General features: G+C 41.7%; 3 protein-coding genes and 1 pseudogene across 3 annotated transcripts in view; all 4 read right to left on the bottom strand.

The window, feature by feature from the left end:
- The window catches only part of ackr3a (atypical chemokine receptor 3a), a 124,178-nt gene that overhangs the window by 46,028 nt on the left and 63,968 nt on the right, over positions 1–14,182 (bottom strand). The gene's annotated exons all lie outside the window — the stretch shown is intronic.
- Positions 1,603–2,817, bottom strand: LOC140319197 (ribosyldihydronicotinamide dehydrogenase [quinone]-like). The gene is made up of 6 exons (XM_072396796.1): positions 2,814–2,817; positions 2,551–2,724; positions 2,347–2,477; positions 2,156–2,269; positions 1,984–2,085; positions 1,603–1,899 (listed from the first exon to the last, which is right to left on the bottom strand). The coding sequence occupies exons 1-6, from the start codon at positions 2,815–2,817 to the stop codon at positions 1,603–1,605; spliced, it is 822 nt and encodes a 273-aa protein (XP_072252897.1).
- LOC140319196 (ribosyldihydronicotinamide dehydrogenase [quinone]-like) lies at positions 6,355–7,573 on the bottom strand (annotated as a pseudogene).
- Positions 11,275–12,494, bottom strand: LOC140319195 (ribosyldihydronicotinamide dehydrogenase [quinone]-like). Its single transcript, XM_072396795.1, has 6 exons — positions 12,491–12,494; positions 12,228–12,401; positions 12,019–12,149; positions 11,828–11,941; positions 11,656–11,757; positions 11,275–11,571 (listed from the first exon to the last, which is right to left on the bottom strand). Exons 1-6 carry the CDS (start codon positions 12,492–12,494, stop codon positions 11,275–11,277), a joined length of 822 nt encoding a protein of 273 aa, XP_072252896.1.

Genomic DNA, 14,182 nt, shown 5'->3' with positions numbered 1-14,182 from the left:
ATTTTTTTCTGGGATGGTGGCATGCTTTGGTGGTTTATCATGCACTGTGCTACACAAGTTTAGCTGTTATGTTGAAAAATTGTGAATGCACAGAAGCATAAAAAGCTGCAGCCACACTTCGATGGATGATTTTTATGTTGAGCTTGATGATGGATGCTTAGTTTTACTGTGACAAACTGTCCAATAGCGTCATCGTGTGGTCAAGGTTAAAGTGGAGCTTTTATTTGAGTACGTAAAGCTGTTGTTGCAACTTTTTACAGACAATCAAGAAGAAAAAATTGTGGCGTTCATGATTTCAGTCTCCCAAATTTTTCCTTGCTATAACTTTCTCTATTTGTGTACTTGTCCAGATAAGAATAGCTGTCAGTATGACATATGGCACAAGTCAGTGTTCTCTGACATGAAGAATATTGTACAAATTGCCAAACCATTCTTTTCTAATGATTTAAGGCTGAAGTTATTAAAAACATGAGCAGATGGGCTGTTGGGTCCAACTTGCCGTCACACTTCATCTTAACATTATCTTGACATCGATTAATGTAAAGAAATGTTTGCATGGCAGCTTACAGCAATGCAGAGCTGCTTTTCTGAGGAGTCTTTTCCATGCCCGGTAAAACATTGGCCACTTCCCCCAAAATGAGCAAGCAAAAATGGCCTTCAATGCAGCTACGGTAGGAGAACTAGGAAGAACAATGGAGGAGCGTAATGGATACTTGATAAGAGAGCATTGTATAACACAAACACTTTCTGTCCTCAAATCCAGTACATTAAATTCCCAATTGTACCTTTGGTTTGGTACAATGATGCCTATAAACACACTTTTCAAAAACTTCTCACGCCTCATGTTAACTTTAATTTTTGAATGTATGATTTCATTAAAAAAATCTTTTTAAAAAGGATGAATAAAAGCTATGGTGTGGCTTCATAGCAACATGTTATTAAGTGTAGCAGTGAGTACCAAAGGCTTGAATGAATTAAACAGTCCTAGCAATGCTCATTTTCATATTTGAACTGCAATACCCGTTTTAACATTTTTGTTCCAAGAAAAAGGATCCCAGTTACCACTTTTTCCAATTACAGATATCTTGATATTGCCATTGTATGATCAAGTTTAATGGGATATACATTTTTCAAGTATCACGTCATGTGGAATGGTGTCCATGTTTTATTTGATCAAGTGTGCCTTTGGGTTGACTATAGTTGTAATTGCTCCTGGAGGAAGGGTTCATTCAGTTTTAGCCAGTACCTGTCCCCATTAAGTGCACAAGCCACTAAAATGTGACCCTGCTGTGCTGGTAGCACATGAGATTTACTAGTTACAAATGCCAGACGCATACGTCAAAAAAAGCTCAAATTTGAGCAGTAGGTCAGGAAACCAGGTCCGCACTTTAAACCATGAGCAGCAGGAAGATATTGCGTTTTAATATGGTCACTCATGAAAAGCTTGTTAAAGAATGTATTCGGTTTATAGCCATATTTAATATACCTGAACAAACTTGCTGTACACAAAGCCAAGAACAGAAACCAGCGAGAGTCAAACAGGGAATTACAGTCTAAATAAACCAGCTTTTATTCTGCATATATGTCAGGACCACACTGTCTTCAGCACCCAGCTTTCATCTGGCTGTGGGGAGGCAGACGCTTGCCCAGGTGGATGCCCACTGTCAGTCCAAACTCCTTGCTGGCATGTTTCTCATGGACATCAGGCTTCAACTGGAAGCCCTTCTCGTCAAAGCTGTCCAAGGGAATGAAGGACAGTGGCTTTTCTTCCAGGAGGCCTTGCAGACGTGTACGCCAGCCCTCCAGCATGCTGGTGCGAGCTTCAGGAGATGCACAAGAGGGAGCCCAGAAGATCTGAGGGGCCAGGACCTGGAAGCCACAGTAGTGAAGGATGCCATTCTGTAGGGGGACAGGAACGTTTGTGTCAGTATGGATGCTTCAAGTCCAGTTTATTGCAAGGATCCATCTGTGGTGAAATAGTACCTGCAGGGGCCACAGTGTGACATTCATGTCTCCATTGATGCCAGTTGGGCTGAACATGGATTCAAGAGACCCAGTGGTAAAGGACAGCATGGCCTGCTTGTCCTGAAAAGAGGAAGCAAGTTGAGGCCACAGGATCTTTTGACAGCAATACAAACCTTGATTGAGCCCTTACCTTGAAGATCCCCAGGCTGTACCGCTTGTCTTGTGAGAAGGCAAACCCACTTGTGAGCACCCGATCAAACCAGCCCTTCAAGATTCCAGGAACACTGAACCAGTACATGGGGAACTGGGGAGAACAGGCCCACATTTTGTATAATGAAGGTTTATTGGGTACTACAAGCATTACTGGCACCCAGGTCCTACCTGAAAGATAATGAGGTCTGCCTCAGTAACTTTAGTTTGCTCCTTAGTGATGTCATCCGACAGTCTCCCTTCCTCCCATGCTTGTTGGGTCTCCTTTAAGTAACGAAAGTGTTCCGCATCCTTCACGTCACCTGTAAAAAGTGGGGTTTGTTAGATTTACAGACCACTTAAATGTAAGCCTCATTAAGTTGTGTATGAGGACACCTTTGATGTCCTCAGCTGTAGCAGTAGCCTTGAATTTCATGGCGTACAGGTCGGAGACATCTACTGTGCAGCCTTGAGCGGTCAAAGCCTTCACAGCAGCATCTTTGGCTGCAGCGTTGAATGAGCCAGAGCTCTGGTGAGCATATACAATCAACACTTTCTTTGCTGCCAAGAGAAGCAAGATTAGATTTAGTGTCCATCAGACTAATAATTCACAAAATGCAGCAGTAAACCTTTCATGCAGGTCAAACATAAAGACTTACCCATCCTGACACCTGTTTGCAACTGTGACTGATGAACTGTACACTTAGCTGGCTTAACAAAGTTCATACTGCAGCACAGCCCAACATGCTGTTTTTATACACCCTGCTGGATCAAGCTCTCTCAGGTGCTGTCAATCAGCAATTAAGGTCATCAATCAATCACTTGAACTGGGGGATTATCTCTCAGATCTCTTATCATAAGTATTAAAAGCGGAACAGCAAAAACACATCAGAAAATTTTATATGAAATACAGTTAAAAACATCCAGGTTAATGCAACAGGGGAGGGAAATAGTGTTCATGTGGGTACCAGCTCATGTAGGAATAAATGGAAATGAAAAAGCAGACAAAGCTGCTAAGGATGCAGTAAAGAAAGAGGTGGTGGAAATTAAAGTAAAATTATCAAAAACAGAAGGGAAAAGTTTAGTATGGAAAGAAATAAACAATCAGTGGAATCTATATTGGAAGAATCAGGAAAAAGGAAGACATTTATATAAATTACAAAGTATAGTAGGCGAGGCAGGGTGTTATGGACAGAACAGAACAGAACAAGTCATTATTAGTAGGATAAGAATAGGTCATTGTAAACTGAATAATACACTTAAGATAATGGGGAAACATCCAACTGGGCAGTGTAGCTGTGGGGAGAAAGAAACAGTGGAACATGTGTTGATAGCATGTCCCAGATATGGAAGGGAGAGGGAAATAATGAAGATAGGGCTGCAGAGGGCAGGAATAACAGAATATAATTTGAAAAACATAGTAGAATCTGCTAAGTCTAAGGAAGGGAGGAGAATAACAATAAGATTCTTGGTAAATACTGGAATAATTAAAAGAATATAGAAAAGAAGAAATAAGAAGGGAAAAAAAGAGAAATTTAGTCCAGTAGATGGTGGCATATGCAACACCAAGGATGCCAGCTGCCATTAAACATCAAAGAAGAAGAAGAAGAAGAAGATCTCTTATCAATTGATTTTATAATTCAATAAAAAACTATTTTCCATTACATGCACTGTATCAGTAAAAGATTAGTTATGATTGAGCTACTTTTAAACACAGGATAAACTTTCGGCAGTGCTGTTACACATATTTTACTTCAAGACAGTTTGTTTTTTCCTACTTGAGCCTTCCCAGAAAGAGAATGAGCCCACATGTGCCCATGGATCTGATTTTTGTAACTTTTTTACAGTGATGTGTGGTTATTTGATAGCATGCATGTCTGTATTTGTCTGTCTGTCTCCAAGATGTTTAAAATTGTGAGCCACTCCCGATGTCTTCCAACCACATGAAGCTCTTGTGATGGGATAATCCTCTCGCTCAACTGTACTGGTTGTGCTGGTTTTCCTTTGCATTACTTTTGTCTAAAGAAACAGTTGCCTGCGGTCCAACCAACTCACAAATGTTCTCCTGTAAAATGGACAGAGCGTTGGGCTTCAAAGACAAACCAGAGCTGGCGCACATCTGGAGTCAGAGGCAAACAGCTCATCTACCCAGCCACTGTGAGGAGGATGGGGTTAATAAACAACTGCTTCATATTTGCAAATGGGATCACGTACATACAAATTTTTGCTCTAGGTTTCTTCAAATTGCCTCCTTTCTCAATTAAGTAGATTTATTTTAGTTAACACTCATAGCTGTTTATCAAATAATACTTATTTTGTAGTATGACAGGCATTCTGATCTTTGTGAGAGTGTCTTCTTTAATCTCAGTGATCTCCCTGCCATTGTACTCATTCCAAAACTTCTTTGTTGATCATCATTGTGCCTCATATTGAGCCTCTGGCTGTATTTCTTTTGTTGTGAAGGAAGGGATAGAGTGTTTTTTTTTCTGGGATGGTGGCATGCTTTGGTGGTTTGTCATACATTGTGCTACAGACGTTTAGCTCTTGTGTTCTAAAATTGTGAATGCACAGAAGCATAAAAAGCTGCAGCCACTCTTCGATGGATGATTTTTATGTTGAGCTTCATGATGGATGCTTAGTTTTACTGTGACAAACTGTCCAATAGCGCTATCGTGTGGTCAAGGTTAAAGTGGAGCTTTTATTTGAGGAAATAAAGCTGTTGTTGCAACTTTTTACAGACAATCAAGAAGAAAAATTTGCGGCATTCATGATTTAAGTCTCCTAAATTTTTCCTTGCTATAACTTTCTCTATTTGTGTACTTGTCCAGATAAGAATAGCTGTCAGTATGACATATGGCACAAGTCAGTGTTCTCTGACATGAAGAATATTGTACAAATTGCCAAACCATTCTTTTCTAATGATTTAAGGCTGAAGTTATTAAAAACATGCTGAGCAGATGGGCTGTTGGGTCCAACTTACCGTCACACTTCATCTCAATATTATCTTCCATCCATTCATTTTCTATACCGTCAATCTATCGGTTGGGTAGCGGGTGTGCTGGAGCCTATCCCAGCAGTCATCAGGCGAAAGGTGGGGTACACCCTGGACAGGTCGCCAGTCCATCACAGCTTAACATTATCTTGACATTGATTAATCTAAAGAAATGTTTGCATGGCAGCTTACAGCAATGCAGAGCTGCTTTTCTGAGGAGTCTTTTCCATGCCCGGTAAAACATTTGCCACTTCCCCCAAAATAAGCAAGCAAAAATGGCCTTCAATGCAGCTACGATAGGAGAACTAGGAAGAACAATGGAGGAGCATAATGGATACTTGATAAGAGAGCATTGTATAACACAAACACTTTCTGCCCTCAAATCCAGTACATTAAATTCCCAATTGTACCTTTGGTTTGGTACAATGATGCCTATAAACACACTTTTCAAAAACTTCTCACGCCTCATGTTAACTTTAATTTTTCAATGTATGATTTCATAAAAAAAAAGAATTTTCAAAAAGGATTAATAAAAGCTATGGTGTGGCTTCATAGCAACATGTTGAGAAGTGTAGCAGTGAGTACCAAAGGCTTGAATGAATTACACAGTCCTAGCAATGCTCATTTTTGTATTTGAACTGCAATACCTGACTGTTTTAACATTTTTGTTCCAAGTAAAAGGATCCCAGTTAGCACTTTGTCAAGTACAGATACGTCTTAATATTGACATTATTGTATAGGAACAAATTTAATGGGACATACATTATTCAAGTATCACGTCATGTGGAATGGTGTCCATGTTTTATTCGAGTGTGCCTTTGGGTTGACTATAGTTGTAATTGCTCCTGGAGGAAGGGTTCATTTAGTTTTAGCCAGTATCTGTCCCCATTAAGTGCACAAGCCACTAAAATGTGACCCTGCTGTGCTGGTAGCACATGTGAGATAGACATGTTACAAATGCAATATGTACACTACAGTACAGTCCACACTTTAGACCATTAACAGCAGGACGATATTACCTTTTAACATGTCACTTATGAAAAGCTTGTTTAAAAGAAAAGCATTAGGTTTATGGCTAGATTTAAGAATACATCTGAAAACTGCTGTACACAAAGCCAAGAACAAACCATGTAGAGTCAAACAGGGATTCAATTACAGTGTAAATAAACCAGCTTTTATTCAGTACATATGTCAGGACCACACCGTCTTCAGCACCCAGCTTTCATCTGGCTGTGGGGAGGCAGACGCTTGCCCAGGTGGATGCCCACTGTCAGTCCAAACTCCTTGTTGGCATGTTTCTCATGGACATCAGGCTTCAACTGGAAGCCCTTCTCGTCAAAGCTGTCCAAGGGAATGAAGGACAGTGGCTTTTCTTCCAGGAGGCCTTGCAGACGTGTACGCCAGCCCTCCAGCATACTGGTGCGAGCTTCAGGAGAAGCACAAGAGGGTGCCCAGAAGATCTGAGGGGCCAGGACCTGGAAGCCACAGTAGTGTAGTGAAGGATGCCATTCTGTAGGGGGACAGGAACATTTTTGTCAGTATGGATGCTTCAAGTCCAGTTTATTGCAAGTATCCATCTGTGGTGAAATAGTACCTGCAGGGGCCACAGTGTGACATTCATGTCTCCATTGATGCCAGTTGGGCTGAACATGGATTCAAGAGACCCAGTGGTAAAGGACAACATGGCCTGCTTGTCCTGAAAAGAGGAAGCAAGTTGAGGCCACAGGATCTTTTGACAGCAATACAAACCTTGATTGAGCCCTTACCTTGAAGATCCCCAGGCTGTACCGCTTGTCTTGTGAGAAGGCAAACCCACTTGTGAGCACCCGATCAAACCAGCCCTTCAAGATTCCAGGAACACTGAACCAGTACATGGGGAACTGGGGAGAACAGGCCCACATTTTGTATAATGAAGGTTTATTGGGTACTACAAGCATTACTGGCACCCAGGTCCTACCTGAAAGATAATGAGGTCTGCCTCAGTAACTTTAGTTTGCTCCTTAGTGATGTCATCCGACAGTCTCCCTTCCTCCCATGCTTGTTGGGTCTCCTTTAAGTAACGAAAGTGTTCCGCATCCTTCACGTCACCTGTAAAAAGTGGGGTTTGTTAGATTTACAGACCACTTGAATGTAAGCCCTTTTTAATTAATTTGTGTATTGAGACACCTTTGATGTCCTCAGCTGTAGCAGTAGCCTTGAATTTCATGGCGTATAGGTCGGAGACATCTACTGTGCAGCCTTGAGCGGTCAAAGCCTTCACAGCAGCATCTTTGGCTGCAGCGTTGAATGAGCCAGAGCTCTGGTGAGCATATACAATCAACACTTTCTTTGCTGCCAAGAGAAGAGAGATTAGTGTCCATCAGACTAATAACTCACAAAATGCAGCAGTAAACCTTTCATGCAGGTCAAACATAAAGACTTACCCATCCTGACACCAGTTTGCAACTGTGACTGATGAACTGTACACTTAGCTGGTTTAACAAAGTTCATACTGTAACAAAGCCCAACATGCTGTTTTTATACACCCTCCTGGATCAAGCTCTCTCAGGTGCTGTCAATCAGCAATTAAGGTCATCAATCAATCACTTGAACTGGGGGATTATCTCTCAGATCTCTTATCAATTGATTTTATAATTCAATCAAAAACTATTTTCCATTACATGCACTGTATCAGTAAAAGATTAGTTATGATTGAGCTACTTTTAAACACAGGATAAACTTTCGGCAGTGCTGTTACACATATTTTACTTCAAGACAGTTTGTTTTTTCCTACTTGAGCCTTCCCAGAAAGAGAATGAGCCCACATGTGCCCATGTATCTGATTTTTGTAACTTTTATACAGTGATGTGTGGTTATTTGATAGCATGCATGTCTGTATTTGTCTGTCTGTCTCCAAGATGCTTATGTTTATGTTTATGTATTTAGCAGACGCTTTTATCCAAAGCGACTTACAAATGAAGATATAACAAAGCTAACAATAAAAGCGATTTACAAATGAAGATATAACAAGCTATATAAAAGCTAACAATAAACTATATAGAAGGAACCCACTAGTCTGACTCTGTCAGAGGTGACAGAGTAGAGATAGGGTGCAGGCATAGAAGGAAGTGCAGAAAGATAAAGTGCAAAAATAGAGGGGGTAGGGAAGTACAGGGTAAGTGCTAGGATAGGAGGTGCTCTCTGAAGAGCTGGGTTTTCAAGAGTTTCTTGAAGATAGACAGGGACGCTCCTGTTCTGGTAGCGCTCGGTAGGTCATTCCACCATCGTGGGACGACACATGAAAAGAGTTTGGATTGTCTTAGGCGTGGTGTAGGCACTGCTAGACGACAATCCTGGAACGAACGGAGGGACCGAGTTGTGACATAAGCCTTTGCAAGAGCATTCAAGTAGATGGGAGCCGTTCCATTAAGCACTTTGTAGGCTAACATCAGTGACTTGAATTTGATGCGGGCGGCTAAGGGTAGCCAGTGGAGTTCAGTGAACAGAGGGGTGACGTGTGCTCTTTTAGGCTGATTGAAGACCAGACGCGCCGCCGCGTTCTGGACCATCTGCAGAGGTTTCAAAGTACAGGCTGGGAGACCAGTAGGAGAGCATTACAGTAGTCAAGGCGGGAGATGACCATGGCCTGCACCAGGAGTTGGGTGGCATGTTGGGTTAGGTACGGTCTGATCTTTCTTATGTTTAGTAATGCAAAGCGGCATGAACGAGCAACCGAGGTAACGGGATCTTTGAAGGTTAGTTGGTCATCAATCATGACACCCAAGTTTCTAGCAACCTTTGATGGAGCAAGAGATAGGGATTCTGTGGTGTATGGTTGGTTTGGCTGGGAAGACAAGCAGTTCAGTTTTTGGGAGGTTGAGTTGGAGGTGATGGGCTTTCATCCATGTTGATATGTCAGAGAGACAGTCTGAGATTCGTGCTGAGACCGTGTGGTCGCAAGGTGGGAATGACAGATAGAGCTGGGTATCATCAGCATAACATTGGTATGAGAAGCCAAGTGATCTGATGATCTGTCCCAGTGAGTTGGTGTATATGGCAAAGAGAAGAGGTCCCAGTACTGAGCCTTGGGGGACCCCTGTGGTGAGGTGGTGCGCTGCAGAAGTATGAACAAGCCAGGATACTTTGAAGGACCGACCAGTGAGGTATGATTCAAACCAGGAGTGTGCTCTCCCTGTGATGCCCATGCTAGAGAGTATGGACAAAAGGATACTGTGGTTGACAGTGTCAAATGCAGCTGATAAGTCGAGCAGGATAAGTACAGAGGACTTAGCAGTCGCTCTGGCTTCTTTTAAGGCTTCTGTCACAGCTAACAGAGCCGTTTCGGTGGAGTGTCCACTTTTAAACCCAGATTGGTTTGGGTCAAGGAGGTTGTTATGTGCAAGGTGATCGGTGACCTGCTGAAAGACCGCCCTTTCAATGATTTTAGACAGAAACGGGAGGAGAGAGACCGGCCGATAATTCTCCACATGAGTTGGAGGGAGGGAAGGTTTCTTGAGCAGCGGTGTAACCTGAGCTTGCTTGAATGTGGTGGGAAATGTGCCCGATATCAGTGAAGCATTAATCACATGCGTGACTGCTGCAGTTACAGTTACAGTTACATGTTTAAAATTGTGAGCCACTCCCGATGTCTTCCAACCACATGAAGCATTTTTTTCTGGGATGGTGGCATGCTTTGGTGGTTTATCATGCACTGTGCTACACAAGTTTAGCTGTTATGTTGAAAAATTGTGAATGCACAGAAGCATAAAAAGCTGCAGCCACACTTCGATGGATGATTTTTATGTTGAGCTTCATGATGGATGCTTAGTTTTACTGTGACAAACTGTCCAATAGCGCCATCGTGTGGTCAAGGTTAAAGTGGAGCTTTTATTTGAGGACGTAAAGCTGTTGTTACAACTTTTTACAGACAATCAAGAAGAAAAATTTGTGGCGTTCATAATTTCAGTCTCCTAAATTTTTCCTTGCTATAACTTTCTCTATTTGTGTACTTGTCCAGATAAGAACAGCTGTCAGTATGACATATGGCACAAGTCAGTGTTCTCTGACATGAAGAATATTGTACAAATAGCCAAACCATTCTTTTCTAATGATTTAAGGCTGAAGTTATTAAAAACATGCTGAGCAGATGGGCTGTTGGGTCCAACTTACCGTCACACTTCATCTTAACATTATCTTGATATTGATTAATGTAAAGAAATGTTTGCATGGCAGCTTACAGCAATGCAGAGCTGCTTTTCTGAGGAGTCTTTTCCATGCCCGGTAAAACATTTGCCACTTCACCCAAAATGAGCAAGCAAAAATGGCCTTCAATGCAGCTACGGTAGGAGAACTAGGAAGAACAATGGAGGAGCGTAATGGATACTTGATAAGAGAGCATTGTATAACACAAACACTTCCTGCCCTCAAATCCAGTACATTAAATTCCCAATTGTACCTTTGGTTTGGTACAATGATGCCTATAAACACACTTTTCAAAAACTTCTCACGCCTCATGTTAACTTTAATTTTTGAATGTGTGATTTTTTATTTATTTTTAAAAAAAAAAAAAAAAAAAAATGGACTTTAAGCTATGGTGTGGCTTCATCACAATGAGTAATAAAAGCTTTAATGAATTAAACAGTCCTAGCAATGTTCATTTTCATATTTAAACTGCAATCCCCGTTTTAACATTTGTTCCAACTAAGAGGATTCCAGTCAGCACTTTGTGAAGTACAGATCTTTAGTGCCATTATTGGATAGGAACATACATTGAAGTATCACTTTGTAATTTGCATACGTGTGCCTTTGGGTGGACAATAGTTATTGAAATTGCCCCTGGAGGAAAGTTCATCTAGTTTTAGCCAATGCCTGTCCCCAATAAGTGCACAAGCCACTAAAATGTTACCCTGCTCTGCTGGTAGCATGTGATCCACACTGGACAATTTTCTAGTTACAAATGTCAAAACTTCCACGATGGGGGAAAAAAAATAACTCACCATTCGCATTAAATTGGTTCATGGCCAGATCTAAGAATATCTCAACTACTGTACAGAAAACCAAGAACAAACCATGTAGAGTCAAACAGGGATTCAATTACAGTGTAAATAAACCAGCTTTTATTCAGTACATATGTCAGGACCACCCCGTCTTCAGCACCCAGCTTTCATCTGGCTGTGGGGAGGCAGACGCTTGCCCAGGTGGATGCCCACCGTCAGTCCAAACTCCTTGCTGGCATGTTTCTCATGGACATCGGGCTTCAACTGGAAGCCCTTCTCGTCAAAGCTGTCCAAGGGAATGAAGGACAGTGGCTTTTCTTCCAGGAGGCCTTGCAGACGTGTACGCCAGCCCTCCAGCATGCTGGTGCGAGCTTCAGGAGAAGCACAAGAGGGAGCCCAGAAAATCTGAGGGGCCAGGACCTGGAAGCCACAGTAGTGAAGGATGCCATTCTGTAGAGGGACAGGAACGTTTGTGTCAGTATGGATATTTGAGGTCCAGTTTATTGCAAGGAGCCATCTGTGGTGAAATAGTACCTGCAGGGGCCACAGTGTGACATTCATGTCTCCATTGATGCCAGTTGGGCTGAACATGGATTCAAGAGACCCAGTGGTAAAGGACAACATGGCCTGCTTGTCCTGAAAAGAGGAAGCAAGTTGAGGCCACAGGATCTTTTGACAGCAATACAAACCTTGATTGAGCCCTTACCTTGAAGATCCCCAGGCTGTACCGCTTGTCTTGTGAGAAGGCAAACCCACTTGTGAGCACCCGATCAAACCAGCCCTTCAAGATTCCAGGAACACTGAACCAGTACATGGGGAACTGGGGAGAACAGGCCCACATTTTGTATAATGAAGGTTTATTGGGTACTACAAGCATTACTGGCACCCAGGTCCTACCTGAAAGATAATGAGGTCTGCCTCAGTAACTTTAGTTTGCTCCTTAGTGATGTCATCCGACAGCCTCCCTTCCTCCCATGCTTGTTGGGTCTCCTTTAAGTAACGAAAGTGTTCAGCGTCCTTCACATCTCCTGTAAAAAGTGGGGTTTGTTAGATTTACAGACCACTTGAATGTAAGCCCTTTTTAATTAATTTGTGTATTAAGACACCTTTGATGTCCTCAGCTGTAGCAGTAGCCTTGAAGTTCATGGCGTACAGGTCGGAGACATCTACTGTGCAGCCTTGAGCGGTCAAAGCCTTCACAGCAGCATCTTTGGCTGCAGCGTTGAATGAGCCAGAGCTCTGGTGAGCATATACGATCAACACTTTCTTTGCTGCCAAGAGAAGCAAGATTAGATTTAGTGTCCATCAGACTAATAACTCACAAAATGCAGCAGTAAACCTTTCATGCAGGTCAAACATAAAGACTTACCCATCCTGACACCTGTTTGCAACTGTGACTGATGAACTGTACACTTAGCTGGTTTAACAAAGTTCATACTGTAACATAGCCCAACATGCTGTTTTTATACACCCTCCTGGATCAAGCTCTCTCAGGTGCTGTCAATCAGCAATTAAGGTCATCAATCAATCACCTGAAATGGGGATTATCTCTCAGATCTCTTATCAATTGATTTTATAATTCAATCAAAAACTATTTTCCATTATATGCACTGTATCAGTAAAAGATTAGTTATGATTGAGCTACTTTTAAACACAGGATAAACTTTCTGCAGTGCTGTTACACATATTTTACTTCAAGACAGTTTGTTTTTTCCTACTTGAGCCTTCCCAGAAAGAGAACGAGCCCACATGTGCCCATGTATCTGATTTTTGTAACTTCTATACAGTAATGTGTGGTTATTTCATAGCATGCATGTCTGTATTTGTCTGTCTGTCTCCAAGATGTTTAAAATTGTGTGCCACTCCCGATGTCTTCCAACCACATGAAGCACTTGTGATGGGATAATCCTCTCGCTCAACTGTACTGGTTGTGCTGGTTTTCCTTTGCATTACTTTCGTCTAAAGAAACAGTTGCCTGCGGTCAAACAAACTCACAAATGTTCTCCTGTAAAATGGACAGAGCGTTGGACTTCAAAGACAAACCAGAGCTGGCGCACATCTGGAGTCAGAGGCAAACAGCTCATCTACCCAGCCACTGTGAGGAGGATGGGGTTAATAAACAACTGCTTCATATTTGCAAATTGGATCACATACATTCAAATTCTTGCTCTAGGCTTCTTCAAAATGCCTCCTTTCTCAATTAAGTAGATTTATTTTAGTTAACACTCATAGCTGTTTATCAAAGTAATACTTATTTTGTAGTATGACAGGCATTCTGACCTTTGTGAGAGTGTCTTCTTTAATCTCTGTGATCTCCCTGCCATTGTACTCATTCCAAAACTTCTTTGTTGATCATCATTGTGCCTCATATTGAGCCTCTGGCTTTATTTCTTTTGTTGTGAAGGAAGGGATAGTGTGTTTTTTTTTTTCTGGGATGGTGGCATGCTTTGGTGGTTTATCATGCACTGTGCTACACAAGTTTAGCTCTTATGTTGAAAAATTGTGAATGCACAGAAGCATAAAAAGCTGCAGCCACACTTCGATGGATGATTTTTATGTTGAGCTTCATGATGGATGCTTAATTTTACTGTGACAAACTGTCCAATAGCGTCATCGTGTGGTCAAGGTTAAAGTGGAGCAAGCAAAAATGGCCTTCAATGCAGCTACGGTAGGAGAACTAGGAAGAACAATGGAGGAGCGTAATGGATACTTGATAAGAGAGCATTGTATAACACAAGCATTTTCTGCCCTCAAATCCAGTACATTAAATTCCCAATTGTACCTTTGGTTTGGTACAATGATGCCTATAAACACACTTTTCAAAAACTCCTCACACCTCATGTTAAATTTAATGTGTGATTTCATAATTTAAAAAAATAAAAGCTATGGTGTGGCTTCATCGCAACGAGTACCAAAGGCTTGAATGAATTAAACAGTCCTAGCAATGCTCTTTTTCATATTTGAACTGCAATCCCTGTTTTAACATTTATGTTCCAACTAAAAGGATTCCAGTCAGCACTTTGTGAAGTACAGATCTTTAGTGCCATTATTTAATAGGAAC

The sequence above is a fragment of the Leuresthes tenuis genome, unplaced genomic scaffold (assembly GCF_036924035.1).
Source record: "Leuresthes tenuis unplaced genomic scaffold, fLeuTen1.0.hap1 SCAF_12, whole genome shotgun sequence".
NCBI classification, from domain to species: Eukaryota; Metazoa; Chordata; class Actinopteri; order Atheriniformes; family Atherinopsidae; genus Leuresthes; species Leuresthes tenuis.
The sequence above is the reverse complement of the archived record's forward strand: the minus strand, read 5'-3'. Positions and strand labels throughout refer to the sequence as shown.

Excerpts from the sequence above, each read along its gene's own strand:
- LOC140319195 (XM_072396795.1), bottom strand. Across the intron at positions 12,150-12,227 it reads TACAGCTGAGGACATCAAAG|GAGATGTGAAGGACGCTGAA; the intron begins GTGTCTTAATAC and ends CACTTTTTACAG. Across the intron at positions 11,758-11,827 it reads ACAGCCTGGGGATCTTCAAG|GACAAGCAGGCCATGTTGTC; the intron begins GTAAGGGCTCAA and ends TCCTCTTTTCAG.
- LOC140319197 (XM_072396796.1), bottom strand. Across the intron at positions 2,086-2,155 it reads ACAGCCTGGGGATCTTCAAG|GACAAGCAGGCCATGCTGTC; the intron begins GTAAGGGCTCAA and ends TCCTCTTTTCAG. Across the intron at positions 1,900-1,983 it reads TCACACTGTGGCCCCTGCAG|AATGGCATCCTTCACTACTG; the intron begins GTACTATTTCAC and ends GTCCCCCTACAG.